The sequence below is a fragment of the Rhinolophus ferrumequinum genome, chromosome 12 (genome assembly GCF_004115265.2).
Source record: "Rhinolophus ferrumequinum isolate MPI-CBG mRhiFer1 chromosome 12, mRhiFer1_v1.p, whole genome shotgun sequence".
Lineage (NCBI taxonomy): Eukaryota > Metazoa > Chordata > Mammalia > Chiroptera > Rhinolophidae > Rhinolophus > Rhinolophus ferrumequinum.
The window spans coordinates 51036459-51064030 of record NC_046295.1 but is presented as its reverse complement, the minus strand read 5'-3'; the positions used below and the strand labels follow the sequence as shown (position 1 = coordinate 51064030).

General features: G+C 50.9%; 3 protein-coding genes across 14 annotated transcripts in view; 2 read left to right on the top strand and 1 right to left on the bottom strand.

Moving 5' to 3' along the window:
- The window catches only part of CNTFR (ciliary neurotrophic factor receptor), a 44988-nt gene extending 35584 nt beyond the window's left edge, over positions 1 to 9404 (top strand). For 3 of the 5 annotated variants that reach the window (XM_033122909.1, XM_033122908.1, XM_033122911.1), the window contains 3 exons: positions 600 to 780; positions 1163 to 1331; positions 1426 to 9404. In XM_033122909.1, coding sequence (XP_032978800.1) covers positions 600 to 780; positions 1163 to 1331; position 1426 — 351 coding nt within the window. In that variant the 3' untranslated portion in view covers positions 1427 to 9404. The remainder of the gene's footprint in view (positions 1 to 599; positions 781 to 1162; positions 1332 to 1425) is intronic. The other 2 variants (XM_033122907.1, XM_033122910.1) reach the window with 2 other exon arrangements.
- Positions 9405 to 16232: 6828 nt separating this feature from the next.
- The window catches only part of DNAI1 (dynein axonemal intermediate chain 1), a 42332-nt gene continuing 30992 nt past the window's right edge, over positions 16233 to 27572 (bottom strand). For 2 of the 8 annotated variants that reach the window (XM_033122447.1, XM_033122450.1), the window contains 5 exons: positions 26940 to 27088; positions 26725 to 26824; positions 23895 to 24080; positions 20717 to 20788; positions 18567 to 19160 (listed from right to left, as the gene is read on the bottom strand). In XM_033122447.1, coding sequence (XP_032978338.1) covers positions 18570 to 19160; positions 20717 to 20788; positions 23895 to 24080; positions 26725 to 26824; positions 26940 to 27088 — 1098 coding nt within the window. In that variant the 3' untranslated portion in view covers positions 18567 to 18569. Of the gene's footprint in view, positions 17573 to 18566; positions 19161 to 20468; positions 20789 to 23894; positions 24081 to 26724; positions 26825 to 26939; positions 27089 to 27572 lie in introns of those variants that run through there. The other 6 variants (XM_033122451.1, XM_033122452.1, XM_033122453.1 and 3 more) reach the window with 6 other exon arrangements.
- Positions 18359 to 20124, top strand: ENHO (energy homeostasis associated). The gene is made up of 2 exons (XM_033122456.1): positions 18359 to 18558; positions 19576 to 20124. The coding sequence occupies exon 2, from the start codon at positions 19748 to 19750 to the stop codon at positions 19976 to 19978; it is 231 nt and encodes a 76-aa protein (XP_032978347.1). The 5' UTR covers positions 18359 to 18558; positions 19576 to 19747; the 3' UTR covers positions 19979 to 20124.

The following is a 27572-nucleotide window of genomic DNA, read 5'->3' as shown; positions in this document are numbered from 1 at the left end:
TTTGGTGCTTACCATGTACCTGAGTCCTCATTATAACCCTGTGAGATAGATTGTTAACACCAGTTTACAGATGAAGACCCCAAGGCTGGTGGAAGTTAAGTAATTTGGTAACTTAGCTAAGTATGAGATGCAGCTAAAATTTGGACTCAGGCAGCCTGGCTCCATGTCGTTGTAACTTTCCCCCTAAACTGCTTCTTGATGGGAGAGGGGTGCATAGTGCCATTCTTGTCACCTCCAGGCTGGGACTGAGGTCAGGTCTCAGGCTGGGGGTTGTGAGAGAGCTGGGATGACAGCAGAGTCCAGACAATGAGCAAAGTCCTCCTTATTCTTCCCTGGGGGTGCTTCCAGTCTCCCTAAAGATTTTCTTACTCTCCTTCAGGAACAGCCTCCCTCCCTCAGGGTCTCCTCCCTGAGATGTCTTTACTTTCCCACAGGAATATTCTCAATATTCCCTATCTCCCCCGGGGAAGTCCTCATTCCCTCCAGGGGACAGTGTCTTCACTTTTCTCTCCCCAGAAGTGTTCTCACTTCCTCTGGGGGTGCCTCACTCTTCTGACCCCCAGGGGTCCCCTCCACCCCCCTCCATCCCCTGGCTGCAGGTGGAGCTGTCGGATGGCACAGCACACACCATCACAGATGCCTACGCTGGAAAGGAGTACATCATCCAGGTGGCGGCGAAGGACAATGAGATCGGGACGTGGAGTGATTGGAGCGTGGCCGCCCATGCCACGCCCTGGACTGAGGAACCCCGACACCTCACCACCGAGGCCCAGGCCCCGGGTGAGCCCGCCCTGCCCCCTGTGCTCTCGGTCGCCTGCACTGTTACCTGGCTTTCTCCTGCTCCCTCTGACTCCTTGTAGGACTTGGAGCCTCTGTCCAGGGGTCTCCACACTCTGTGGCTGTCAACTCCCTTGTGTCTATCCAGGCCCTGCTGTCCCCGGTCCTGGCTATCTGGACATTCTTGGTAGAGGCCATTGGGTGGAAGGGTCGTCTAGGAGCCTTGGGGAAGCAGGATCTGTCTGATGAGGGAGGCAAGGGCTGTCTAATGAGGGAGGGATCACTAGTTTGATACAGGAAGCAGGGATAGTGCTTCTCCTGAACCCCCAGATCTGGGTGGGACTCCCGCCCCGGTCCTGCCCTGAGTTTCCCCCATGTTCCCCAGAGACCACGACCAGCACTACCAGCTCACTGGCACCCCCACCCACCACGAAGAGTTGTGACCCCGGGGAGCTGGGCAGCGGCGGAGGACCCTTAGTACCCTTCTTGGTCAGTGTCCCTGTCATTCTGGCCCTGGCTGCCGCTGCCGCCACTGCCAGCAGTCTTCTGATCTGGTACGTCAAGTGAGGTGGGGCGGGCGGCAGAGGGGCGCCTGAGGGGACCTCCATCCCTCCCTCGTCCCTTACACCCCCTTCCCTGTCTCTCTAGAGCCCGGCATCCCATGAGGTCATGCCAGCGCACCTGCAGAGGAGCAGGAGGCCGGAGCTGAGCCCGCAGACCCCGGTTTCTATTTTGCACATGGGCAGGAGGACCTTCTGCATTCTCTTCAGACACAATTTGTAGAGACCCCTGCTGGCCCGGGCCTGCCGCCCCCCAGCCCCACCATACCACGCCGGCCCTCCTCCCTCCCTCAGGGGAGGAGGGCCATGCAGCTAACCCACCCACCAAAGACCCCCCCCACCTTGCCCCCTTGGGCTGGACCCTCCAATGCCAGCGACTCCCAGGAGCCCTTGGGGGGCCTGAGGGGAGCCCCTCATATCCACAATTTCTCCTCCTGCCCCAGCCTCCTGTCTGTCCCAGGGTCTCTGTTGCCACCATCAGATTATAAGCTCCTGACACTGGTGGGGGGGGCCCAGCCATCCCCCTCCCCCCAGCACCCACACTTTTCAGTCCCCCACCTCTGCTCCTGTTTTGTACGACTCTCCCCTTTCCCTGCTCCTATCCCACAGTATTTAATGCCCTGTCAGTCCCTTCTAGTCTGACTCAGTGGTAACTTGCTGTATTTGAATTTTTTATAGATGTATATACAGGGGTGGGGTGAAGGGGTTCTCATTAAACGTCACCATTTCATGAGTCCTTGGACCTGACCCCTTTGGGAGGGTATGCCTCCTCCAAGGATCCCTCCCCTTCAAGCCTGGAGGAGGAAGAAATTGTAGTTGGAGAGAGACAGCTCTCCGTACAGGTAGAGAGACGCAGTTCAGTTCTCAGTAAGATATGTCTGGGGATGAGGCTTTCTATTTCTTTGGGGGGTAGGGCTCCCCGGAGGTTGGGGGCAGAGTTGTAGGGAATGAGGGGTCCCAGTGAGGCAGGTTCCACATGGGGGTATCCAGTCAGTCTTAGAGGCTGCTGGATCCTAGCACGGCAGAAGCTGGTCAGGGGTCGTCTCCGGAGCTGCCCTCCATGAGTGCCCAGACCTGGGCTTTACACCCACGGGCAGAGATGCAAGAAGGGGAAGAGGCCAGGCTTCACCCTTGGTGTGGTTGTCATTCCTGCCATCTAGGTAACACTGCAGAGATTCTAGCACATCAGGCCTGGAGCTCAGCCAGACCTTAGGGCTCAGAGCACAGAGTGGCCTGGGCTTGGACAGGCAGGAGGCTGCCTGAAGGAGGCCACTTAGAATGTGACTAGGGATCAGGGCTTCAGGACTGGAAATGTGGAGTACAAGTTTCAGCCCAGGCTGAGATTACAGTTAGGACTCAGTATGCGCAGGGGAGAGCGGGCTTTGGTTTTACAGGTGCCCAATCTTTGGTCCAGCTCTATACCTGCCCATATCCTTCTAGTTCCCAAACTGGGACTCCAGGATCCCTTTGATTTCTCCTCAGAGGATGGGCCCCTGGCTGCCCCAGGCCTCCTCAGGCCCAGCCCCCACATGTGGAAGCCACCTCATTGTGGCTTCTTAGCAGAAAATGTCTGGGGCTGGGCTGAGTTTGCAGGCACCTCCGGCTGAGGGGTGGGGACAAAGGGTTAGACTAGAGCTCCACCTTGGGAAGTCAGGGGTGGCCTTGCTCTGGGTGGCTGGAACAAGCAGAAAGAAGTGGAGTCAAAGCCATGAACACACTGACTTCGGCACATTCCCCACAGCGGGTACTGAGCGCCACATTTCCACTAAGCCACGAATCCCCCCATGTCATACACCCAATTCAAACCTTTTTCCTCAGATCAGGGTCTGAAAATGGACATTCCTGCTGGTCTCACCGGACCTCCCTAGGATCATGCCCTGAAAGGAGTATTCACAGTCCTCAAGCACTGATGAGTCAGGCCTGGACAGGACGTGGGGCTGGGTGAGGGGCTCAGAGTGACAGTGGCTTTCTCTCCTCCAGGCCGGGCACTAGAGGAGAGGGGTGTTTCAGGCAGGAGACCCCAGGGAAAGCAAAGGTCTGGTGTCAAGGTAAAAAGGCCTGTGGCTTTTAAAGCTGAATAGTGCCAGCTATGGCTCCTCGTTCACAGGCAGAGGCTCCCAGGATAGATGTCTATTAAGTGGCTGTGGACCTGCCTCTGTAATCTGGACCCCCAGTTCTGCCTTTCTGTGTTGTCCCTGCGAGGTGTGGCTTGGGCATGAACCTGCATTCAGGTCCAGCAGTGGTCAAGGGAACGGGGTCACCCATTCTTGCCACGGACATTGTATTCCTTGGCTGGGTTTGAGCCTCCCCCTTTCCTGTGCTGTCTTTCTGCCTTGAGAGCTTTGGTCAGCCCTGACCCACCCGCCGCCCACCCAGGGCTTGGGCATCAGCAATCTGGCCTCCATTAGCAACATGGGAAAGCAATTATGTGGGGCCTGGGGAGGAGGAGGGGCAGGGGCCTGCTGGGGCCTGGGAGGCTGATGGAGAGGCGGCCTGGGGTACCTCCCTGCCTTAACCCTGAGAGAGACCCAGCTCCTTCCCGAGCCCCAAGGTGGTGAGAGGAGTAGTGTCATTGCCTCTTACCAGGACTGGGCCGGGCCTTGGGGTGGTCATCCTGTCTTGGGGGTCCTGGCCCTTGACCTCACAGAGCCTGATCGCCTTGGTGGGGCTTGACTATCTGCTGCTCTGCCTCTGAATGTTGTCCCTCCACATCCGTTATTTCCCATGGTAGTTCAGGGGAGCTAGGGCTAAGTATAGACATCGGTTCTTGGAGCTAAGTCAGAACCTGTAGAATTAAAACACTGCTGATGGGGGCCACCCGGGAGGGTGGGATCCCAGGCCCAGTGTGCAGAGCAGCCTGGCCTCAGCTCACTAGTTCTCTTTGCTCCCCCGAAGGTGCTCTGGGGATAGAGATCCTCCTTTACACCTTTTCCTATAATGCTAATTTGCTTATGTCCCCACCCTCTTCTCACTGACTCCATTCCTATTTTTTCTGTCTCTGATCTCTGATTTTCTGATCTCTGAATATGCCTTTGTCCTGGCCCTATCCTTGTGTTTCTCTGTGTCTCTGTCCCATTTCTGTCTATATCTCCATCTCCTATTTCTGTTGCCCTCTGTCTCTCTGGCCATCTCTTTCCCTGTCTCCATCCCTGTCTTCGCCTCTCTGGCCCACCTCCCTCTCAATCATCCTTTTTTCTGCCTTTCTGTCTCTGTCTCGCGTGTCTATCACCATCTCAGAGTCTCAGTCTCTCTCCGCATGTACCTCCATCCCCATCTCTGTGTCTCTGCCTTTTCCCCGACTTTGTCAGTCCTTCCCTCTCTTTGCCTCCCTCTGCGTATACCTGCCATGGTCCACACCCCAGCCTGTGACCGCTGTCCCTCTCTGGCATGAGCCAGGGGCTGTCCTGGCTTCTGCTGCCCCCTCTTGGCCACCTGCTTGCCCTTTATTCCTGCTCCGGGGCAGGCGGCTGTTGGCACATACACACCCCCACCTGCCTCCCAGCCATCAGACAGGAGACAGGGTGAGTGGTTGGGAGACACTAGACAGGAACCCCTCCTGGGCAGCGCCTGGCCCCGAGAATGTCCCAGAGCTGGTGAGCTCCCTCACTCCATTCTCACATAGAGCGCGCAGGATATTTGGCTCTAACCCCAAGCTCTGCACCCTGTATCTGTGTGCGTTTATGTCTTGAGGCCCACCTGTTCGCCATGCCCACAGCCCTGAGCTACTGAACTTGGCCAGGTAGAGGTAAGACCCCCCCCATGGTAGCACCTGTCTGGGGGTGCAGGGCTAAAACCCTGGAGGCAGGAAGGGTTGGGATGTAATCTTCACATCCTTCCCTCTCCTCAGAGGAGAGCAGAGGGGAAGGAGGGGAGTCTGATAAAGTCAGTCTGAGCAGAGAGGCTGGAGGGGACTTATCTGACAGGGCCACCCTGATGGGGAAGACTAATCTGAAGGGGAGTGGGCCTGAGAGGCCCTAATCAGACATGATTAGTCTGAGGGGAGGCTGGTCTGGGACATGCTACTGAAGAGCTCTGGTTTGGAAGGGCCAGTCAGAGGCCAATCTAGAACGTGTCTGAAGGGTCCAGTCTGAAGAGAGACTGCTCTGAAGGCACATAGGACTGAGACTAGAATCACCCATTAGTCCTAGTTTGCCTGGGACTTTCCCAGTTTTAGCACTGAGTATCTCAAATCCAGGGAAACCCCTCAGTCCCAAGCAAACTGGGACAATTGGTCACCGTATTTGCGAAGGCCTTGCCTAACAGCACCCATCTGATGCGAGAGGCCGATACATGTGCGAGTGTATTTGAGGGGGTCTGGTCTGACAATGCCAGTGTGAGGGAAGAGGGTCTTCAAGGCTAGAAGCTTCTTTGGGTAGGATAGTTAGGTCCTTTCAGAAGGGCAGTGGCTTGGGGAGTGGCCACCAGGGGGCAGGGCAAGCTCTGAGGAGAATCAGAGGCAAAGGCCTCGGAGAGGGAGCCAAACTGTGCAAAGTGTGCCTGCAATAGCGTGTGTCAGTCACTGTGCCGTCACGCGCAAGTTTGTGGTGATGGTATGCAACCATGCAATTATGTTTTTGAGTGACTAAATGACATGTGTGGTGTGTGAGTGTTTAGCTTGTGATGGAGGATGTGCCAAGTGTGGCTATGGCCGAGGCCTTACCTGTGGCTATAGGGAAGAGAGCAGGAGCATCTTGGGGCACCAGGACAGGGAGACAGTGGGAGTGAAGCAGTCAATGAAGGTTCCCTGGGGGGGGCTGAGATGGGGAGAAGAGACAGGAATCACGCTTCCCTAGCTGTGCCTGCCCCTGCCCACCATAGTATTCCCTGGGAGTCCAAATATAAGAGCTGAGTGTTTTGATCACACCCAGGGGCATCCCCCAGGCCAGTCTGCATGCTTAGGCCCTGCCTGCCCTCTTCTCCAGCTCTCTCCTCCCGCTCCCTTCAGCTGGCAATCCTCCAGCTGGACACCACCGCCTCTGCCCTGCCCGGTTTCGCTCTCAGTGTTCCTATCAATCCTACTCCCGTGCCTTGGTTCGTGCTGTGCCCTGCCTAGAAGCCCTCTTGTGAAGCATTTGAGGTTCCTCTGATGCTGCCTCCATGAAACACTTCCTTTGTTCGTTCCCTCTTTACCACGGACTGAACACCTACTATGTGCTAAGACCTAGTCCTGTAGGCTCCTGTCTTACCTCAGGGACTTGAAAGGGCTGGGGGCTGCTAAGATTTTGCCCAGATGATGGGGTCTGAGGGGAGAGGTATGGACAAGACAAAGCTGAGGATCTCTGGGTTAGGATGGCAAAGTGAAGCCCACACAGACTCACTCTTCCCCATCCTACCCCCAACTAACAAAATGAACAAAAGGCAAAACAAATACGCTGCTTCAAACTCAGGTCCAACCAAACAAGGAAATTCTTTTCCTAAACGTTAAAATGGGATAGCCAAGGAAAGTAACAGAAGATTCTGGTGCAATGAGTGAGTGGGATGTCTCCTCATCCTGTGCTCAAAAGTAGTGCTAAGAAAAGGTGAGTCAACAAAACACCAAGAGTTCTCACTAATATCTTATAATCTGAGGGAAGTGGACTGTTGAATAAGTAGCCTTAGGAAAAGTCTGTAAAAAACCCTTTGTAAGTAGAAGCCCCTACGTTCTGCCATGAGACCCCAGGAGAGGCAAGAAGAGCTGCCATGGCTTGGCATCTTCCAAGGCGTGGGGCTGAGGCTGGGGGGACAAGCCATAGCTCACAGGATGGGAGTGCCCCACCACCCAGCTGGAACAAGATAGCTAACAAGGCTTCAGAGGAGAGAGAGCACTCAGGCCCCATCAGTGTCAGGAGGCAGCCCCAGCCAAACCACCCTCAGGCCATAGAAATGGGGTGGGTATGTTTGAAAGCAACAACCAGCTTTTAAACCATAGCTCCCAAGGACAGATGAAACTGGTTCAGACAATATGAGAAGGGGCTCAAGGACCTACACTCTAGAACAGGGAGAGGTCTGTTAAAGTGACCCATGGTAGATAGTTGTAAGTGGAAAGTAAATGGTATGGCCTTTAGGCATACAGACCACAGACACAGGAAAGAGGGAAAGTGGGAGAGAAGGAAAGAGGGAAAATGGGAAGAAAGGAAAGAAGGGAAGAAGGGAGGAAAAGGAAAGGAATGAGGAAGAGAATACAAAAAATAGATGAGGAACCCAATCTAGAAGAAAACACTTTCCAGATTCCTGGAAAGTTCTTCCTGTTATAGAAGGCCTTAATAATAGTATGAAATCAATAGAACAAGAACTCAAAGACAAGACGATAAAACAACAGGATGAGATAAAAAGGGAGATTATAGAACTAAGGAAAAATAATAAAGGACCAAAACAATACCATTACAGACGTAATAAGTAAACTAGAAATACAAAACACAGGACAGGTATGGCTGAAAATCAAGGTAATGTTGTATAGGAAAGATTTGAGATATTAAGAATAAATGTGATAGGCAAAGATAAAAATAGTAAAGCTGTTAGAGTGAAGTTAATAGGACAAAGACAAGCCACCATAAGCGTAATTGTTGGCAGCCCTAAAGTAGAGGTTCCAAAAATGGAACAGAAAAAGATAGTAAGGTATGAAATACAGAAAAGCTTTCCCTGAAATGAAGGAAGAACTGAATAGTCAGATTGAAAGTACACACTGTATACCAGAAAAATTGATACAGAACAACTGACATTAAGACACACTGATTTAGTTACCAAACTTTGAGGCTAAAATAATATTTTAAGAACCTAGGTATAAAAAGCAAGTCACATACAAGGGGGAAATTCAGTTTGATCTCAGATTTCTCCAAGGTAACATTCGACATAGATAATGAAGACTGTTTATCTATCTATCTATCTATCTATCTATCTATCTATCTATCTATCTATCTATATCGTATCCATCCATCCATTTCTTTTGGTTTAAGGCAAATCATTTAACCTCCAGGAATCTCAGATTCCTCATCTTCAATCTGAGGATAATGAGATACATTAGAGGACATTTTGAAAATTGTGAGATAATATGCCATCCCCCTGTGGTAGGCTTAATAATGGCCCAAACATGTCGGCATCCTAATTCCCAGAATCTGTGAAAGTTAATTTACATGGCAAAGGAATTTTGCATCTGTGATTAAATTAAGGACCTTGATATGGGAAGATTATCCTGGATTATCAGGTGGTCCTGATACAATCACAACCATCCTAATAGAAAAGATGTAGGAGGAGGTGATGGGATGATGGAAGCAGAGATTAGAAGATGGAGGAAGGGTCCACAAGCCAAGCAATACAGGCAGCCGCTAGAAGCTGAAAAAACAAGGAAACTGACTCCTCTCAGAGCCTCCAGAAAGAACCAGCCATGCCTACACCTTCACTTCCGCCCAGTGAAACTGATTTCAGACCTGTGACCTTCAGACTGTAAGAGAATAAATTTGTGCCGTTTGAAGCCACTAAATGTATGGTAATTTGTTAAAACAGTATTTACACCTTCCTACCAGCTATTCCTTTGGCCTAAGTTGACTTCCCCATTCATCTTTTTCATCCCAACTCCTATTTGTTCAATATTTAATTCAGGTTTCCCTGACATTGCCTACATTCCACTACTGCCCACAGGTGGGCGGCCCATCTGCCGTCACAGCGCTCACCACTCTTGTTACAGGTGCTCATGGATAGGTCCCTCTTCCTCACTGGCTGTGCATATGTGAGGACAGGGTGGGGCCCAGCCCTCTCTGCCTACCTAGCCCAGCAGAGGACCTAGCTTGGTGACTGTTTAATGAACAGATGAATAAATGAGGGCTAGGTGAGTAGTTGGCCGCTATAAATAACCATTATTCTCTTTCCTTGGTGCCAGGATCTCTCCCTTCCCTATGTCGGCCTGGCTCTCTCTCCCACCAGTGTCCATGTACACACACACTCTCAATCTCTAGAAAACGGATCTGCGTCTTTATTTCTGACTTCTTTTTTCAGTCATTGGTTCAAAACACATTTGCTGACAGCTGTTGTGTGAATCTGTCGATAGGTTTACCTTTGTATGTGTGTGTGTATTATGGAGACCTGTGGACCCCTTTATTTGTATTTTCCTGGATATGTGATATGTGTATAGTGAGTGTCAGACACGTGTTTCTCTGTATGGATGTGTGTTTTCATACGCATGCTGTGTCTGTGGGTAGGCTTATTGTTTCTGTATACATGTGTCTTTGCTTGTATGTATGTGTGTGTCTGCTTTGTGGCTTGTGTGTATGTGTGTGTGTCTCTATATGCAGGGAAGGATACATTTTGATTTCTGCCCCCAAGAGATTTGACTGCCTGAGGCAGGAGTTAGTGTGCCGGGATAACTTCCTGAGATGTTAACTGAGTTTTGTTCCAGCCACAATCTTCCATTTCCTGTTTCAGGCAGAAGGCGGGGGCTTTCTTCTTGGGGTGAGGCTCTCAAGTCCAAGTCTGAGTCAACTGAGTCAGCCACAGATATCTTACTGACGCTGGCCTTCTGGAAACCTAAGCTTCTTGAAGGGATTATGCTACAGAGAGGAGAGAGGGGGCAAAGCAATTCAGAGAGTCCCCCCAAATGAACAGATGGTATATGTTTGCATGGACAAGTGGGGCCCTCAGACACTCCCGAACGATGCCCTAGGCGTGGGACAGAATGGGCTGGAGAAGAGAGGATCCTGGCCATTGCGCTCCCAATCTGGGCATCTCAGCAGACATCACGTGAATCACAGAATAAAACACACAGGACCTCTGCACAGGTAGGAAGGATGGGGTAAGAAGGGACCCCCAAAATGACCTTCCTACTGACTCCAGGAGCTGGGACCTGGAAGAGGAGTTACATTTAGTTTAATTTTGTTTTGTTTTATTATCTGAACCCTTTTTAAGTGTGCAGTTCTATGGTATTAAGTATATTCACACTGTTGTGCAACCATATGTTTAGTTTTTATAAAATAGAGAAATATCAATTTTGCACACCTGAGCGCACCCACCACTGGGCTCAGTGTCACCGCAAAAACACATACCAGTTGTGGGAAGCACTGTGGAGAGGCAGAAGTTACCCCCTAACTGTGGGGGGAGGGGCAGAGGAAGGAGGGCAGGGAAGTGGTGGGCCTGTGGGAGCTGGGGCAGCAGAGGGGGTGGGACAGGCAGTCTGGGCTTTGAGAGCCAGGCTGAGGTTCAGGGGCTTCTGTTGAGAGTCAGGGGGCACTGGGAGCTGGGACACCCGGTCATATTTGTGTTTGGAAGACTGTTCTGGGGGCCCGTGCAGAGGAGGGTAAGGAGGGGAGAAGGGGGAACACTTGGTGGCTGAAAGCATGAGCAGGACTGAGTGAGGTGCTTTGAACAAACAATACAGGAGGTTTGAGAGCAAGTAGGAGAAGGTCTAGGGCCAGGGCAGTGAGAACGGTGCTTTTTAGAGCACATAGTCACCAAGTCTTGATAAACGTGGCATGGGGAGGGGAGGGAGAAAGAAGAGTCTTGTACAACCCCTGTTGAGATGGTAGGATTGTGTATTGAACTAGTTAGCACGGAGGAGAACAGGCTTTGCGGAAGCTGGTAACAACCATGGCTCAGGCCTTCAATCACTTGCTTATGGTCACATAGCAAATAAGGGGCAAACGATCTCAGAGGCAGGCATGTCAAATGTAAGGCTGGGGGGCGCCTCTTGGTAGAAGGCATATGGTCAGTAGTTAAAAGAACGGATTCTGAGGTCAGACCAACCTGGACTCCTGCTGACCTTGGACAAGTTGATTCATCTAAGGTTCAGCTTCCTTAAGTGGAAAATGGGAAGACAGTACCTACCTCACAGGGTCGTTGTAAGGATTTCATGAAATGACATATATAACGAAATTAGCACCGTGCCTGCTATGTTGTAAATACTTCATAAATCTTAGCTATTCTAATAACCATAGAAGCAACAGCGGCGGCAAATACCACTCTGGGACTTGGAAGTGAGGTCTGGGTTGGTATTAAAGCATTGTCAGCACAAAAATGGGCACTGCAGCCACAATGCAGGGGAGAAGATCACTTGAGAGGAGAGAAGAGGGTGAGTGCAGAGAGCACAGCCACCACCGAAGCTGAGGAGGGACCAGATAGGCAAGGCCGACAGACAGCATGCTGGAGTTAAGAGCAATGCAGCAAATTTGGGTTTTAATCCAGACTCTATCATGTGGGCCTTAGAAAAATGCCTTGATTGCCTTCAGCCCGGATTCCTTTATGTGTTCCATGGACCTGTCTTGCATGTAAGTGAGAAATATCTATGACGACGTAAAGTTCTGACAGATTCTAGGCACTTAATAAATGATAGTTGTTGTTTTAGGAGAAATAAATGTTCCCAGAGAGAATGGCTTCATGGAAAACAAGGGAAGATATAGGTTCAAAAAGGGATCAATAACCTCAATGCTGCCAAGAAGTCAACAAAGATAAGAAGTATTCATTGGCTGTGTGGACAAGGAGGTGAAAGTGACCTTGGTGAACCAGCTTCAGGGATGGGGAAAACAAGACGGAGGCGGAGGAGTGATGGGAGGTGAGGAAGTGGAGCTGAGAAAGGAGGGAGTAGCTCGGCAGGGATGAGTGAATAGGTGCGTCTGGGGCAGTGATAGGCACGGTTTTGAGATGGGGAAATCAGAGCACTTGGAAAGTTTGCCTGTGCCTGAGTGTAGCTGCTTTCTGTCCACCCTGCCCCCACCTGCTGAGGACCGGCTCCAGCCTTGGGACAATTTGTTCTTCACACAAGTCCTTTCTGTATAGGTACAGACCACGGTACAATCCCAGGGCCCTGGGTCACCCAATGCTGAGGCCAGGCACCTCCTCTCTCTGCCCTATTTTGCAGTGTGGCCTGGGAAAAAACTGAAAATGGTTGACACCTTCTGCCAGGCCCTTAGCTTCTGTCCTTTTTCCTGCCTGCCTGGATCTGCACAGCCCAGGGAGATGGACAGTAATAATAAAAAGAGCTATCAATTACAGTCTTTCTCCTGGTTTCTTCCCACCAGTATTTAAGCATGATCATGTAAGAAATTTTTAGAAATGAAAAATACTTCTGATTCCACATCTTTCCATATCTATTCTCCTTCCTCCTAATTTTTATAGTCAATCCTCTTGAAATAATCTTCTATATTGCATCTACTTCTTACTCCCTCTTGAAACCACTAAAATCTGGTGTCTACCACATACTCCATCCCCACTGTCCACTGGAACTACTTCTTACCAAGATAATCAACAACCTCCTCGTTTTTAACTCCAATGGTCCCTTTTATATGAACGACTGCACCTCTCTTTGACAACTGACCCCTCCCTCCTTGAACCTCTGTCCTTTCTTGGCCTCCCCCCTGGTTTTCCTTCTACCCCTCTGAGCTCCTTCCTTATTTACCTTGCAGATTTATCTTTTCCCCTGCATCCATAAAGATTAGTATGGTGGACTTCTTCATGTTTTGTTTGGATGGCCTTTCCTTCTGGTGGGAACTACCTTTCACTCATATGGTTACTACGGGAGACACCATCTTATGACCGCCTCCCCTTCCCCTGCCCCCCGCCCCCCCAACCAAAACAGATTATTGGTGCAGGGAATGGCATCTGATCAAAGCCAGGCCGATTAGAGTAAGTCCCTAGGAATTTTGGAACTAGAACTGAGAAGGATAAGCCGGAACTAGAACTTAAAGGGAATGAGCCAACATCTTGTTCGGTACCTGGATTTAAGCTGTAAAGTTAAGAACTGTCAGAAACTGGGTTTATTATTAGGTGGACTGGAAAAGCATAGGGAGCTTGTCTGGAGAGAAAAAAAGGAGAGAGTGGAGGCAGAGTGGGGACAACAAGCAGGGCTTCCCGATTCTTCTGACTTCCCATGTATCTCCATCCTAATGGCCTTTCACTTCCTAATCAGGTCATCAACATTAGAGAACAGCCAACAACTCAGCTTCTGCAACTTGGCAAGGCTCATAATGATCTGGCTCCTAGCAGTCTGAGGTCAAGACTGAAACACATTTCCTTATCCAAGTTAAATACTTACTCTGTTTTCCCCTAACTGCTTGCAGACCACCCATTTGGATGTCCCTACGCTGCTAGACACATGTGATGGTGCCTCTCGTAGTAAAGTGAGTTGACTGGAATGTGGGTGAGGCAAGGGCATCATTCCAGGGCAGGTCGAAGAAAAGCTTCCAGCCCTGTCATTCCAGCCAATGATTTCCTATGAAGCCAGTAGCCATAGGCAGAGGGATTGAAAGAGTCTCCAGACATAGTGCTCAAAAACAGAAATCACTCCTTCCAGAGCTTGGGCAGCCCTGTATCTTCTTAGCAAACCTGGAGATTCAGAGAGAGCATGGTCCTACAAAATTATAGTATTGATTATGGTACTAGAAATATGTTGTATTCAAGGTTGTCCTTCCCTTTTAAACAGTTTCCTATATGGGAAAATTCTCATTTTAAAATCCAGCCTCCTCAGTACAGAAGTCAGAATGAAAATTCCCAGCATCCCTTGCAGCTCATTTATAGGCAAGCTATTTCCCCCATGTAAGACTTAGATTTGGAAGTGAAGAATATGAGTGAGGTAAATATCACCAAAGTTCACCAATATTTATGGTTCTCCTATCCTTCTGAGCACCAGAATTGCATTTCCCATGTCCCTTGATGTTAGGTGTGGCCATGAAATTTCTGATCAATGCGATGTGAGCAGAAGCCAGTATATGTTTCTCCTCACTCTCTTCTGCCACAGCAAACTATGAAGGTTCATAGCAAGAAGATGGCATCATCATCAGACGGCGGAGGCTCTGACAGCCTAGATCCCTGAATGACCACAGTGAGCAAGACTCCCCTTTCTCTCTACACTCATGCTGGAACTATAACATGGAACTATAAAATAATAACATCTTTATTTTAAGCCAGTAAAATCTGGGCGTTGTTAGCACCTGCTGTGTTACCTACTTAATCCTGACTGACATAGGAAGGACATAGGGCTTCAATTGCTGGTAGTGCTACACGTGTCTAGCTCCTGGGAGTGGTATTGGTAATAGTAGTGGTTTCCTAGTGGTCACAATACCAAGTTCCTACCACAGACATGCCATAGAGCTTGTAAAGTTGGCAGCCAAATTGAACTCTTGGTACTTAGTATTTGGAATGGTGTGGTTCCCTCATCAGGTTGTGTGGTATGGTTTGGGTGTTGTTCCTAGAAACTTAGGCTCAAGTCCATTTCCCCAGCCCTCCTAACAACTCTGAGCTAAACAACATATTTTAACAAATCCCTTTTATGCTTCAATTATCCAGAGTGGATTCTATTATTTGTGAGAAGGAAGTCTGACTAATAAAATTACTACATTTAATAAATCTCATGTTCCATTAATTATAAAAGGCAAGTTATTTTATGAACTACTAAGAAAAATGAGGCTAAAAACTATTATATGTCATTAATTGAAAGACATATTCTGATTTCAGAGTTGTTTAAACTAGGGGGGAAAATGTGTTTTAGGATCAATGAAATATGTTATTAGCAAAAGGAATTCTCCCCCAGATGAAACTCATAGACAACTCATTATGGTTTCAAAAGAACTGTATCATCTGGGAGGAGAAATAAAACCACATCCAATCCTCATAAATGCAGAGATCTGTGATTGCTCAATCCCTGTACAATCCCTAAGACACTACCAGGAAGTATAGTACTAATCAGTATAGTGCCCCACAAAGAAATCCTCTGCGAACATTGGATAAGGGATCTGTGCAAAACCTTGCGGCAGCCAGATTGACTGTCAAAGGAACTCAATAGCCAAAGAAGTATGCCAACAAACAGATGCCATGAGATTTACTGGTCCAATCATTTTCATCGTTATTCATGGCCAATAACATATAGATGATTCTTGGAATTAGTGAACATTGTACAGTACTTTCTTTTTACTTCATTTTATTCTCTATTTCTTCCATCTCTAAATATTAGGAGGTTTGGGGTCCTTTTTGGGGGGAAGGGGAGTGACTTAAAGGTAGTTCAAAGGCAGTTTAAACAAAAGTAATGGAATTATTAGAAGCCACGTTCACAACTTATAGAAACCTGAGTAGAGCATAAAGGGACATTACCCAGAGAATCTATATTTGAAGAACAGTGGTCCTACGAGATGACCTCCAGAAGCAGTAGCTAGATGTGTCACTGAGCTGCCCTCCATTGAAGAGAAGGTGAATTTACTGGTATGTATTTGTGGAATGGTTGGATTATGTAGGTGAGGGCATTTTTGGAATCATATATGTAGGAAAATGATATGTGTGTTGGGCAAAAAGAGTAGACTACAGTGAACACCTGTCATTCTGCTTTTTCAGGATCTCTCTTCTCCTGGAAACCCTCTCCCCACTACCAATGTCCACGGGGGTCATTTGATCCTCATCCATCCCTTGGCCACAGCTGATTGGTCCCAAGTTAAACATCTAATTAAGCTGAGCCGATCAGATTACTTCCTGAGGAATTTGCAAACTGCAACCCGAAAAAGGAGCCAGTGCATGGTTGGATACTTAGACAATAAGATTTAAACTTTGGGATTGTTTGAAGTCAAGTTTTTCACCAGGCAGACCTGAAGAGCATTGGAAATTAGTGTGGGGGTGGGGGTGGGGGGTGAAGTTGGGAGTAGGGATTACAAGGACTGGAGGTGGAGGCAGAGGAGGGAAATGGAGACAGGCAGAAAAGTAATAGAGATGGCAAGTGGGGAGAAAACATAATGGCTTTCGAGTCTATTAGTTCCAGTTGATCCTGAGGAATCCGTTTGTAGGTTTAAGTATCTGATTATAAACGTATCTTTTTGCTTAAACCAGTTCTTACTCTTCCTGGGAGAGTTCATCCACTTTTCTGGTTTGACTACTATCCTTTGCTTTTAACTCACAAAATATTATCTTCAGCCTTGACCTCTCTCCTGAACCCCAGACCTGTTTATTTATCCAACTCTCTACTGGATATCTCAACTTGGGTGTTCAACTGGTTCCTCAAATTCAACATATCTAAAACTGAACTCATCTTCCCCCTTATCCCAGGCCCTTGCTGAAGCTCACCCCTTCTCATGTGTTCCCTAGCTCAGTAAATTGCATCCCAGTATCCCTAGTCACTAAGCTGGGAGTTATCCCAGATTTTCTTTTCCTCTTACCCCAATATCCTATAGGTCTAGGTCTCTAAGTCTTGCCAGTTGTAATATCCTCAATGCTCTGTCCTGTTCTCTCCTCTCCTACTCCTCTACACCATTTCAGAGCCTTCTCATCTCTCAATGCCTTCCCTCTCAAATGCCTTCAATCCGTCCTTCCACCTAGCTGCCCAAATAATCCTTCTAATTTCTGGATATGAACACATTACTCCTCTGCTCAAAATTCTTCAGTGGCTCCCCACTGTTTTCAGGATAAAATTTGAATTCCTGCAGCTGGGTCACAAATTCATTCACATTACACGCAGATGTGCGATGATATAAGTCGTCTCTGTTTCCTAGAACTGATTTGATCTTGCTCACAATGCCCCCACCCTGCTGGGTAACACAGGCAGGGGCAACTAAAATTAATCCACTCTGGTACACTCAGTAGGGTCCAAAAGTTTTATTTTAGACAGTCTCTAAGTAACTCAGTAGGTTGGGATGACTCTTTCAGTCTGTTTTACCCTCCCCTTTCTCATTTTCAAGATACCATTTGGATTTACAGGGACCTCATGTGAATTTCATGGCACTGGGGGAAGGGATCCCTTAGCCAAGTGGTCCTTGGGGGTGTGTCAGTTGGCATTTGCTGAGATGTGATTGGTCTGGTATAAGTGAATTAGTGAATTACAACACTAAGAGGTAGCTGTTACTATAACCATTTTACAGATGAGGAAGCTGAGGCTAAGGGAGGTTAATGACTTGCCCAAAGTCACAAAGTTAGGTAAGTGGCAGAACCAGGAATCAAAGCCACCCTGATTCTGGTAGGCACTTGGATCAGTATCTAGAATTCTGCAAATAAGTTAAGGCTGGATTTGGGAGCACTGTCTTCACGGTGTAGCTGCAGGGATGTGCTCCCCCATGGAGAATATGTAGAATGGGACAAGAAGAGGGTCCAGTTCAGAACATGGAGGACTCACTGGCATATGAGGTAGGGTAGGAAGGTCTACCTGACCAAGCTGATCTTCCTCTTAGGAGAGCTTTTAGGATGGAGAGAGTCAGGAGCTTCTAGAATGTAGGGTCATGCCTGGTCCTATTCCAGTCAGGGCTGAGCCATCCCTCAGGACATTCTTCTTTGCTCCAGGCTACCTCGCAGCAGAGCAAAGCACAGACCTACATCAATATTGGGTGGGAACTCAGTAAATGTTTCCGAAGAACTTGTGTTGGCAGAGCTGCTCACACCTCCTGGGGCCAGGGAATGTGGAGTCAACTATAGATCCTCTGTAGTGGGGGTGCAGAGTTAACACCCAGGTGGGAGTGAAAGTGAGGGAGTATAAGGGGCTTTCAAGATAAGAAGGTTCCGTCTCCTCCCAGATGTGGGGACGCAGAGGCTTCTTCCAGATGACAGGGACAGAGACGTCTCCCAGATATGGAGGGGTGGCCTCCTCGGATATGGGGGTACAGAGGCTTTGGCTTTTCTTAGATGTTGGGTGTGCAGGTCTTCCAGGTGTGGAAGGTGTGAGAAATCCCTACAAGTAGGGGGCCCCCCTCCCGCCCTCTTCACCTTGTGGAAGGATTAAGACAGAATACCCCCTTCAGACCTCCTCCCGCTCCAGCCCCCGCCCCCGCCCCTCCTCCTGCACAAGGGGCGGTCCAATCCACAACCCAGCGTACGACCAATGGCACGGGAGCTTGGAGAGGCCAGCCAATTGAATGACGGCAGCGGCGTAGGGATGGCTCTGCCTCTCACACACCGCCGGCTGCCGGTCTCCTAGGAGGCGGGGTTCTTCGCTGTTTTTGCTGCCCGCCGAGCCTGGCCGAGCCCGGCCGAGCCCAGCCGAGCCCAGCCGAACGCAGCCGAGCCCACGCCCGGGCCGCCGCTGCCCCGGGCCGAGCGACGCCGAGCGAGCGAGCGAACGGTCGGGACCGCGGAGGAGGCACCGCCCCAGGGGGAGGAGGTGCCGGCTCGCCGCAGACCGCCAGCGGCAGAGGCCGCCCCGGTCGCGCCGCGGCGGGAGCGGCGGGCAAAGGCTGCGCGGCCGGGGGGGAGGGCCGGGGGGAGGGGACGTCGCCCCTGCCCGCAGGCTCCCGAGCCTCAGTCGGCGCCCAGCATCCCACTGCCGGCACCCTCCCGCGGGCGCGCACCGGGCTCAACTCAGGTAAGGGGGCCCTACCCCCACAGGCACGGGGACTGGGAACCAGAGACCCAGAGACGGAGATAAAGAGACAGACCCACACAGAGACACAGTCGCCGGGCAGCAAGACAGACACAAAGAGACACACAAAAGAGACGCAGACAACGACAGAGACCCCACGGAGAAGGGAGCGAGAGACGTCCACAGGGACAGAGGGACACACAGCCATGAAGAAAGACAGGGAGAAACAGTAGAGACCCATACACCCAGAGACAGGGAGTAAGACACAGAGACTGATGCAGAGATATACAAAGAGACAGACTGGGAGAGAGGGACACACAGAAGATACTCAGACACTCAGAGATGGGGACACACACAGAGACAGCTAACAAACAGGGGGGGATACAGAGGCAGAGGCACACGTCCGGGAAGGCAAACGGAGAGACAGAGTAAGAGACGAACAGACACACCTGAGCTGGAGACAGTCCCACAGAGGGAGGCACACGTAGGTACATAGCCTGGATACACAGACTCACACATGCCTGCCAGGGCTTCCACAAAGTTCCCTCTGTGTGAGCTGGCGCCTCTGGAGATCTCCTGGGCTGGCTGGCTGGCTGGCTGGAGTCCTGAGAGGGGGGAGGTGTCCGGGCCACACTGAATGAAGCTGGTCACAGTCCCTATCCTCCAAGGCCATGGGCTAGCTTGGTCCTACCCCCACACAGTGCTGTTGGGGGCTGGAGCTCGCTGGCCAGGGCTACAGCCAGGCCCACCTGTTCTAAGGAGAAGGAGATACCGGCTGCCTACTTCAGCTTCCCCGCCGTGCCTGTGTGGCTGTAGCCCACTCCGGGTACCCAGAGCCAGGCCTGAGCGTGGCAATATTGGCTCTGTGGAGTAGCTGGGCCTGGTGGGACCTCAAGTCCTCTGCCCGGGAGGCCAGAGATGTGGGCGGGGGCTCCCTTCTCCACTCCTCTCTTCCTAGGCCTCACGACATCCCTTCACTTCACCACCCTTTCCTTTACTCTGTACCCTCCTTCCCCACAGGCTCAGGACTACAGGTGGATATCTCCATTGCCCAGGACTCACTGAGTGCGTGGACAGGACAGGCTCCTCGAAGGCCAGCTCTACCAGAGTCCCACCTAGGCATGGGCCTTGCCATTGAGGCAGCCTTGCTGTCAGCCCTGCTGTCTGTGCTGGTCTGAGGGTGCTGCCCGTCATGGGGGCAGCCATCTCCCAGGGGGCTCTCATCGCCATCGTCTGCAATGGCCTCGTAGGCTTCTTGCTGCTGCTGCTCTGGGTCATTCTCTGCTGGGCCTGCCATTCCCGCTCTGCCGACATCGACTCGCTCTCCGAATCCAGTCCCAACTCCAGCCCTGGCCCCTGTCCTGAGAAGGCACCCCCACCCCAGAAACCCAGCCATGAAGGCAGCTACCTGCTGCAGCCCTGAAGTCCCCTGGCCTAGCGTGAAGTCTGGGACCTAAGTCCACTCCACCCAGAGCCTGGAATCAGGATCTCAGTGTCCAGCCAGCCTGGGGTCCGGAACTCAAGAGTCCAGCCTGTCTGGAGCTGAACCTAGCAGCCCACCTTCTAGCCAGCCTGGCTCCAAAAGGGGCTCTGGTGGCCCTAGATCGACAGGCCTGGGATGGGGGTTCATGAGTTGGTGCTAGGGCCAGGGCCATCTGGACTCTGCTCTATCCCAAGGGCCAGAGGCTGGGTCCACCCTCCCCTAGGCCGAGGCCCAGTGCCTGGAAGCCCTCTCGGTTGGGGAAGCAAACTGGAATCCATGGCAATAATGGGAGGGTGTCCAGGCTGGGCCCCTCCTCTGGTCCTCCCACTGTTTGCTGGATAATAAACTGAACTATGGCTCTACCCTGAGATTTTCTCTTCTTTCTGAGGGCCCTGCGGTAGCAAAATTAAAGGTGGAGGTAGACTTCCAGACACAGGTTTATTTGTACAAAGTAGGAGTGGGTAATGGTAGCTGAGGGCCAAGTGCTGGGACAAGGTGCTGGGACCAGGGCTGAAGAAGGGTGATAAGGGCAGGTGCTGGGACCTGATCAGGAGAGGGGTCACATACGAGGTGCTAAGGCTAGGCGTGAGTACCAGGCTCAGGGGCTACAAGTCCTGGGTTAAGAAATGGGACAGGACTGAGGCCAGGCCTTCAGCTCTTGGGTTTCACTTCCCTCACCAGGTTCAGTAGTTTGTCCAATTTTGCGATCTCCACAGCTGGACCCTTCTGTACTTCCTGCCCCTTCTTCTCCTGGAGAGAAGGGAAGTACACGTGGGGGGAAAATGATGAGGAATGGGCCACCTCTGCCTGGGTCCCAGCACTACCTCCTCTGCCCAGCCAACGCCAGCTGTGCCCTGCCCTCCCTCCCCTACCCATTAGATTCTAGATCTCTGCTTCCTCCCACCCCCACATGTATCCTTCCCCAAATCAGGTTAGGTGACAGAATGGTCCAGCTGAGGCTTGCAAGAAGCATCCAGCTCTGGCTCTGAACCTTAGATTGACATAGGGTCTGGATGCTGGGAGGAGTGGAGGAAGGTATCCACCTACTCAGCCTCGGAGGAACTAGCCTTTCAAGCCAGAGGGAGCCGTAGCCCTGGGGAGAGGTGGGCCCTCTGACTGTTGGGACCACAGTCCCATGGGAAGGTCCCTGACTGAGTTCTAATGAGCTAAGGGTTGTGTGTTTGCAGAGGGAGAGGGGTATTGGAAAAGCCATAGGTGCCCTCACCTAGTACTCCAACCTAATATTTTCAGGTCAGGTTAGGAGCAGGGTGACATTTGGGGCCAGGCCTGCTGTGTCAGACATACTCAGGGTGGGAGAGGATGTTGGGAGACCCAGGAGGGCAGATGAGATATCCCATGTGATTGTAGATGTCCTTGGCTGGGACAGTCCCTCAGAAGAACAGATCTGAGTTTATGACCCCTCACCCTCTCCTATAGGGGGTTCCACTCTAATGCTTTAGGTAAGCTGGGCCCTGAGAAAGAGTTGGGACACTGGGGTGTATGTCACTCACAGGCCCTGAGAGCTCTTTGGCAGTCTAGCACCAGTCCCTTCTCCCTTCTCTCCAGGAAGTGGGGTGTGGGCTAGGCTGGGGCAACTGCCATTTCCTGCCTTCCCTCTGCTCCAGAACCCCGGCCCTCTCAGCCACCTGTGCCCACTGCTCACTGGCACCTGCCCCAGCCTTGCCTGTGGAGAGGCCAGCCTGGATCTGGCCTGGGCTGCGATGTGGGAGAGAGTGCGGGGCCAGTGGCCCCCTTCCTGGCCCCAGCTCGGCTGCTGACACCATGTGGAGCTCGGGTTTCCTCCTGGTGTGATCCTTGCACCTGTTCCCAAATCTGTCTCCCCTCCTCTTGGGGCCCAGTGTCTTTGCCATTACTCAGCTCACTTCTTTGCTCTCAAAGCAGAGGACAAAGATATCTTTTCTTCTCCCCACTCTCCCTCCCCAGTTAAGCTCATGTTCTCTTCTTGGCCTCACCCCATCCCCTGGGTGTTGGGGACCTGGCTTTTAGTTCCAGCTTTGTCATTAACCCCCTATATGGCTTTGGGGAAGTCCCTTGCCTTTCTGAGCTTCTGTTTCCCATCTAGACAGTAGTTAGGAAAGGACAGTCCTTCATCTTTGACAAGCTGGGCTCTGACACTAATCATGGGATGCTTCCTGGGTGGGCAGTTGGACCTGTGTGACCAAGTCCTCTTAGGAAGGGCAGGGAGGCTGCCGCCCCAGGAGAAGGGCCAGGAGGGATGCCCAGGGGACTTCGTTTGCACCAATCACTTGGCTGCTGATAGGGTCAGATGGCAATTTCACAGGAACCTCCAATCTATCCAAGTATCAGTTCCCAGCTGTCACCTGCTCAGGTCTTCTGGTTCCAAGGTACCCATGTCCTCAGGTCTTCAGAGACATAGGTCACCAGATACACAGAGCCCAGCTCTCCCAGCCATGACTGACCCTTGCTGAGAGTTGGCACTGACGGTGGGAGACCCTGTTTCCCTGGGTCAGAGTGGGCAGGGCAGGCCCCAGCCCAGATCTGCCACCCTCATAACGTGATTGATGGCTGTACCCTTACCCCAGGGGGTGACCATCATCCCTCCCACAGGGCTGTCCAGCTGTGCCAGCTCAAGCCCGGATCTCTCTCCTCACTAAATTAAGAGCAGATTTTATCTGTTCCACCAATTGTGCTGCCTCCTTCCCCCTCCTTAAGGCCAACTAGCTGGGCTCAGTCAGCAAAGAGCTTCAGACCACACCCGACCACTGCACCCCACCCCACCCCACCCCCAGCCCCAGCCCACCGCAGCCTCTGGACCACAGCTGCAGGCGCTTAGCAGCCTTCTGAATATTTATAGCCAAGTCCAACCCACCCCCCCCCTTCTCCAGCTGGCTACAATTACAGGCCTGGCCAAACTTCCAGCCCCTGCCTCCCTGGCCATGGAAGGGAATAGATCAGGCCCACACCAGGGGGCTGGTGCAGTGGCCCCTGCTTTGGTAGGGGTGCAAAGGGGCAGGTATCAGTAGTTGAAAGGGATAGGCCCTTGCTCTTGCCTCAAACTGCAGTAAATGCCTCAGATTGCAACTATGAGGTATAGTCATCAGGGCAATTTGGCCCAGCCCTGGCCTTGTCTGATCCTGGCCCAGAATTTGGCAGAAAGCAAATTCCATTTCCTCTCTTAGCACCCAAGTGAGCAGGGCTGGGCTCTGGGCTCCTGTGCTCCTGAGTTTTAAATTGGGCTCTTGGGCTCTGGATTTTAAGGTCTGGGTTAAGTCTGAATTGGGACTCTGGATCTAGACTTTGAGGTCATGGCTCTGGGCTCCACTCTGTGATCTGTATTTGGGGCCCTTGGGCTCTGGGCAGGGTCTCCGGATCATTAAAGATCCCAGAAAGGAACCTGAGCTCAAAAGGAGGACCGCCTGGCTGTGACCTACTTACCCTCCTCACGGATTATTTCCTTCTTCCCTGTGTGGACCCATAGCTCCCAGCTCAGGGACCATTGGAGCTGACGCCCTATGTAAGCCTAACCAGTGAAGCAGTGACTGAGCCTCAAGCCCTCTGCCTGGGTGACCTGGTCTACACTAAGCCAATGGTGCCAAACATGCTTCCCCCAGGGTTCAGACCCATATAGTTACCTGCTACTGGATATTTCCACCTGGGGTTCCACAGGTAACTCAGATTCAGCATGTCCAATCTGATTTCATTGTCTCCCCACAAACCTGCTTCTCCTATGCTCCTCATTTGGGCTATGGCACCACCCTTTCTCAGGGTCTCCCAAGCCACAAACATGGGGTCCACCCTCTGGCTCTTCCCTTTCTCCCATCCCCCATCACCCTGGAGAAGATTTCTTGCAGCGGCCCAAATTCCTCAAGTGTACCTTTGGCATCTTTCGCAAGTTGGGTGAGAGTTTGAGGCAGGTGACGTGCCCACGGTCGTCGCCCACGATGATGATGGGGTGGATGGGATTGAACTGCACGTGAGTGATCTTGTTCTTCTTTTTGGCTACCACTGGCTGGTTGCAGATGGCCTCGTACTTGTTGATGGACAGGTCAAATATGTGGGTCTGTGGAGAGGCGGATGTTAGCACACTCAGGGCTAATGAGGACCTTGTCCCTCACCTCAGAGGAACCAGCCCTGGGCTGTCTGGGGAAACAGGACAGAAGCCGAGCACACTGGATCTGGAGAAAGTGGGAGAGGGAATTTGTGTCTCTTCTTGTTTTTCCTGTGGTTGAGGAAATGAAAATAAAAAGTTTAGGAGAAAATTTAAGTCTATGCAGAATTAACAGTAATAGCAGCACCATTTATTGAGCACTTACTAGACTGGGCAAGCATGTTACACGGTTGTTTCACCTAACTATAATCCTCACAGCACTCTACAAGATAGGTTCCATTATTATCTCCATTTTATAGATGAGAAGATAGAGGCTCTTTAGGCTAACTTGCTAGTAAGTAGCATAGCCAGGGTTTATACCAATTAATATATGTAAGGTATTGTGGGGACAGAGTCCCAGAGAGCAGTTTCTAGGCTCGGCCTCACGTGGAAAGGTGCTGGTTTGGGTAGTAGATGGTCATCAGCTGTGACTAGTTGGCCATCAGCTGTTACTGGTTAGCCATTGGCCACTAATATAACTGCCGTGGCTATGCTAGCAGCGGATGGTGCCTAATCTAGCAAGCGCGGATTATGGGTTGCAGATTGCAGAGAGGCGGATTGCAGTTAGCAAGTGAGGTTGGTTGGCAGAGAAGTGGACGGTGGGTTGCGGATCGTGTGGCTCCTGCTTCCTGTGTCTCCAACTCAGCCGTCAGCGAGAATATAGTGGTATGACTCCTCTACCTATGGCTCCGTGGTTGTTCCTTTTTGGCCTCACCTGGTCCTGCGTTCTTATGTGGGGAGCAGGACCAGAGACCCTGCATGACACCCTGCATGACAGGTATTCAGATAGTGCTTGTCATATAAGTGTGCAACCAATGTTTGCTCTTATTTTTACCACATCCTAAGTGCAAACCATTAGCAACTCTTCACCTGGACAACTGTGGCAGTCTCCTAACTGGTTTGCCTGCTTCCACTCTTGCCCTTCTATAATCCATTCTCCACGCAGCAGCCGGACTTACCTTCAAAAACTCTAAAATCCTCCAATAGGCTCCCTCGGCACTATATAAAATCCAGTTTCTAACTCTAGATTCTCTATTTTCATGCTCCCAGACCCCTTTGCTTACTAGACCCCAACCACACTTGCCTACTTGTTCCTTAACCCCCGCAAGCTCCTTTTCACCTCAGGGCCTTTGCACTAGCTGTTCCTGTGTGTGGAATACTCACCCTTCCCCCACCTTCACATGGCTGGCTCTTTCTTGTCATTGTCATTCAGCTCCCAGCTTGAATATCACCTCTTCAAGGAAGCTGTTCCTGACCACTCTATCTAAGAAGCCACCCAGCCCTTCTCTTTTTCATCCCTCTCTTTCTTGTTAAATACAACGGCTTTATTGAGATATAATTCACTAAGGTATACAATTCTTGGTGTTCAGTATCTTCAGTTATGTAACCATCACCACAACCAATTTTAGACCATTTTCATCATCCCCAAAAGAACCCTTGTACCATTAGCAGTCATTCCCCATTTTCTCCCAACCCACTTGGTCCTAGGCAACCACAAATCTACTTTCTATCTCTAAAGATTTGCACATTTAGAAAAATATAAATAGAATCATATAATGTGTGGTCTTTTGTGATTGGATTCTTACACTAAGCATGTTTTCAAAGTTCATCCACGTTGTAGCATGTATCAGTACTTCATTCCTTGTTATTGCTGAATAATAATCCTTTTGGATAGACTACAGTTTGTTTATCCATTCATCAGTTGCTGGGCACTTGGGTTGTATCACTTCTTGGCCATTTGGAATAATGCTGCTACAAAGAGTTGTGTGCACACATCATCCTCTTTTAATCTCTGTCTAGCACTAATACTACAGGAATTTTGTTGTTGCTTTTTGTCTCTTTCCCTTCAGTAGAATATAAGCTCCGTGAGAGGCCTCCACCAGGGCCTGAATCACCGGGCCCTGGCTTGGAGCTGGGTGCCATAGTTGGCCCTTAGTAAACATCTGTTCAGCAAATAGACGACGAACTTTAGCGTGATTCTTTGATCACTATATTCTTTACTTGGGTAGGTGCTTCTCTGTTTATATCATAGTCCATAAGGAATATGGGTTTGCACCTAAGAATTGTCTTACAAAATGTGTTTTGCTGAGCTTTCACCAATTCTCAGTGTTGAACAGACCCCTCTTATCTCTTCTTCTCAGACTCAACTTGCACATGTCCAGGGATGGGGACTTCACCACCTTTTAGACACTATTTCAATCGCAGATAAAGTCTGACTCCTGAGTTTTTCCTTACGTCAAGCTGGTGCCGGCCACCCTATAGCTCCCACCTCAGGGGCCTCAGAGAAGATAACTGCTCCTCCTCATGTCTCATCTCCCAGGGTGCTCTCTCTTTCAAGATGAACAGCCCCAAAAAGGCATCCTTGAGGCCTCATGGGATGAACAGTTCCTCTATTGACAGGTCCCTGAGTGGCCTGGCCCCTGAAAATATACAGTCCTTATATCCCATCTTCCCCCACTTGACCTGGGCACACAGTGGGCTCTCCACGAGGGACACCTTGAAATACCTCATTCTATGTCCGGTAGTGGCTTAGCACGGTCAGGAAGGAGGCACTCACCTTCCCGTCGGTGGTGACTGCTGCAAACACAGTAGAAGAGTATGGTGCCCAGGCCACATCGCCCACGGCTGAATTTAGGTCATAGATGAACATTGGGGTCCTGCAGTGGTGGAGGGGTGGAAAGTTCATGACACAGGGCTGACAGTACCAGTGCCCACAGGCTCCAGCCCATGGCGGGGCCTGAGGGAGGGCAGGGCCAGGGGCAGGCCCCTCACTTGATGGTGTGGTCCCAGATCTTCACTGTCCAGTCGGAGCTGCAGGACATGAAGACCTTGGTGTGGTATGGGTTCCAGGACACAGCATCCACTGCCATGTTGTGGGCATCATAGGTGTCGAGGAATTGGCTGGAGTAGGATTTAGAGCACTGGGGTGGGGGTCGGGGTGGGGAGGGATGGGGTCAGGAGTGACAGAGGTCCTCAGCCACCACTTCCGTGGGGGCCCTGGAGGATCAGAACCTGAGACTCCTCTTCTGTCCTAACCCTCATCACTGTCACAGCTGAGCTGGGGCCAAGCTGCTGGCTGCTCTTCTCACTCACAACACACCCAGAGAGAAAGGAGAGGTTTAAGAGGCTGCAGTTTGGGGTGGGCAGGGGAGACTTCCTGGAGGGTGAAGGGTGTGCTGTAGTCCGCCCAGGGCATTCCAAGCCAGGAGGAAAAGGCCTTTTCTCTCTGAGCCAAGGCACAGTAGGTCTGGGGGTCCTGGGTGAGGTGTGGCCTAGACTACGTCCAGGCCAAGGCCTGTGGACAGAGCCCTGGGCCCACCTGCAGCCCACAGACAGAATCCTAGCAACAGTGATAAACCTCCCACTTTACCCAGGTAAGAGCAGCTGCAGAGTCAGGAGCAAATT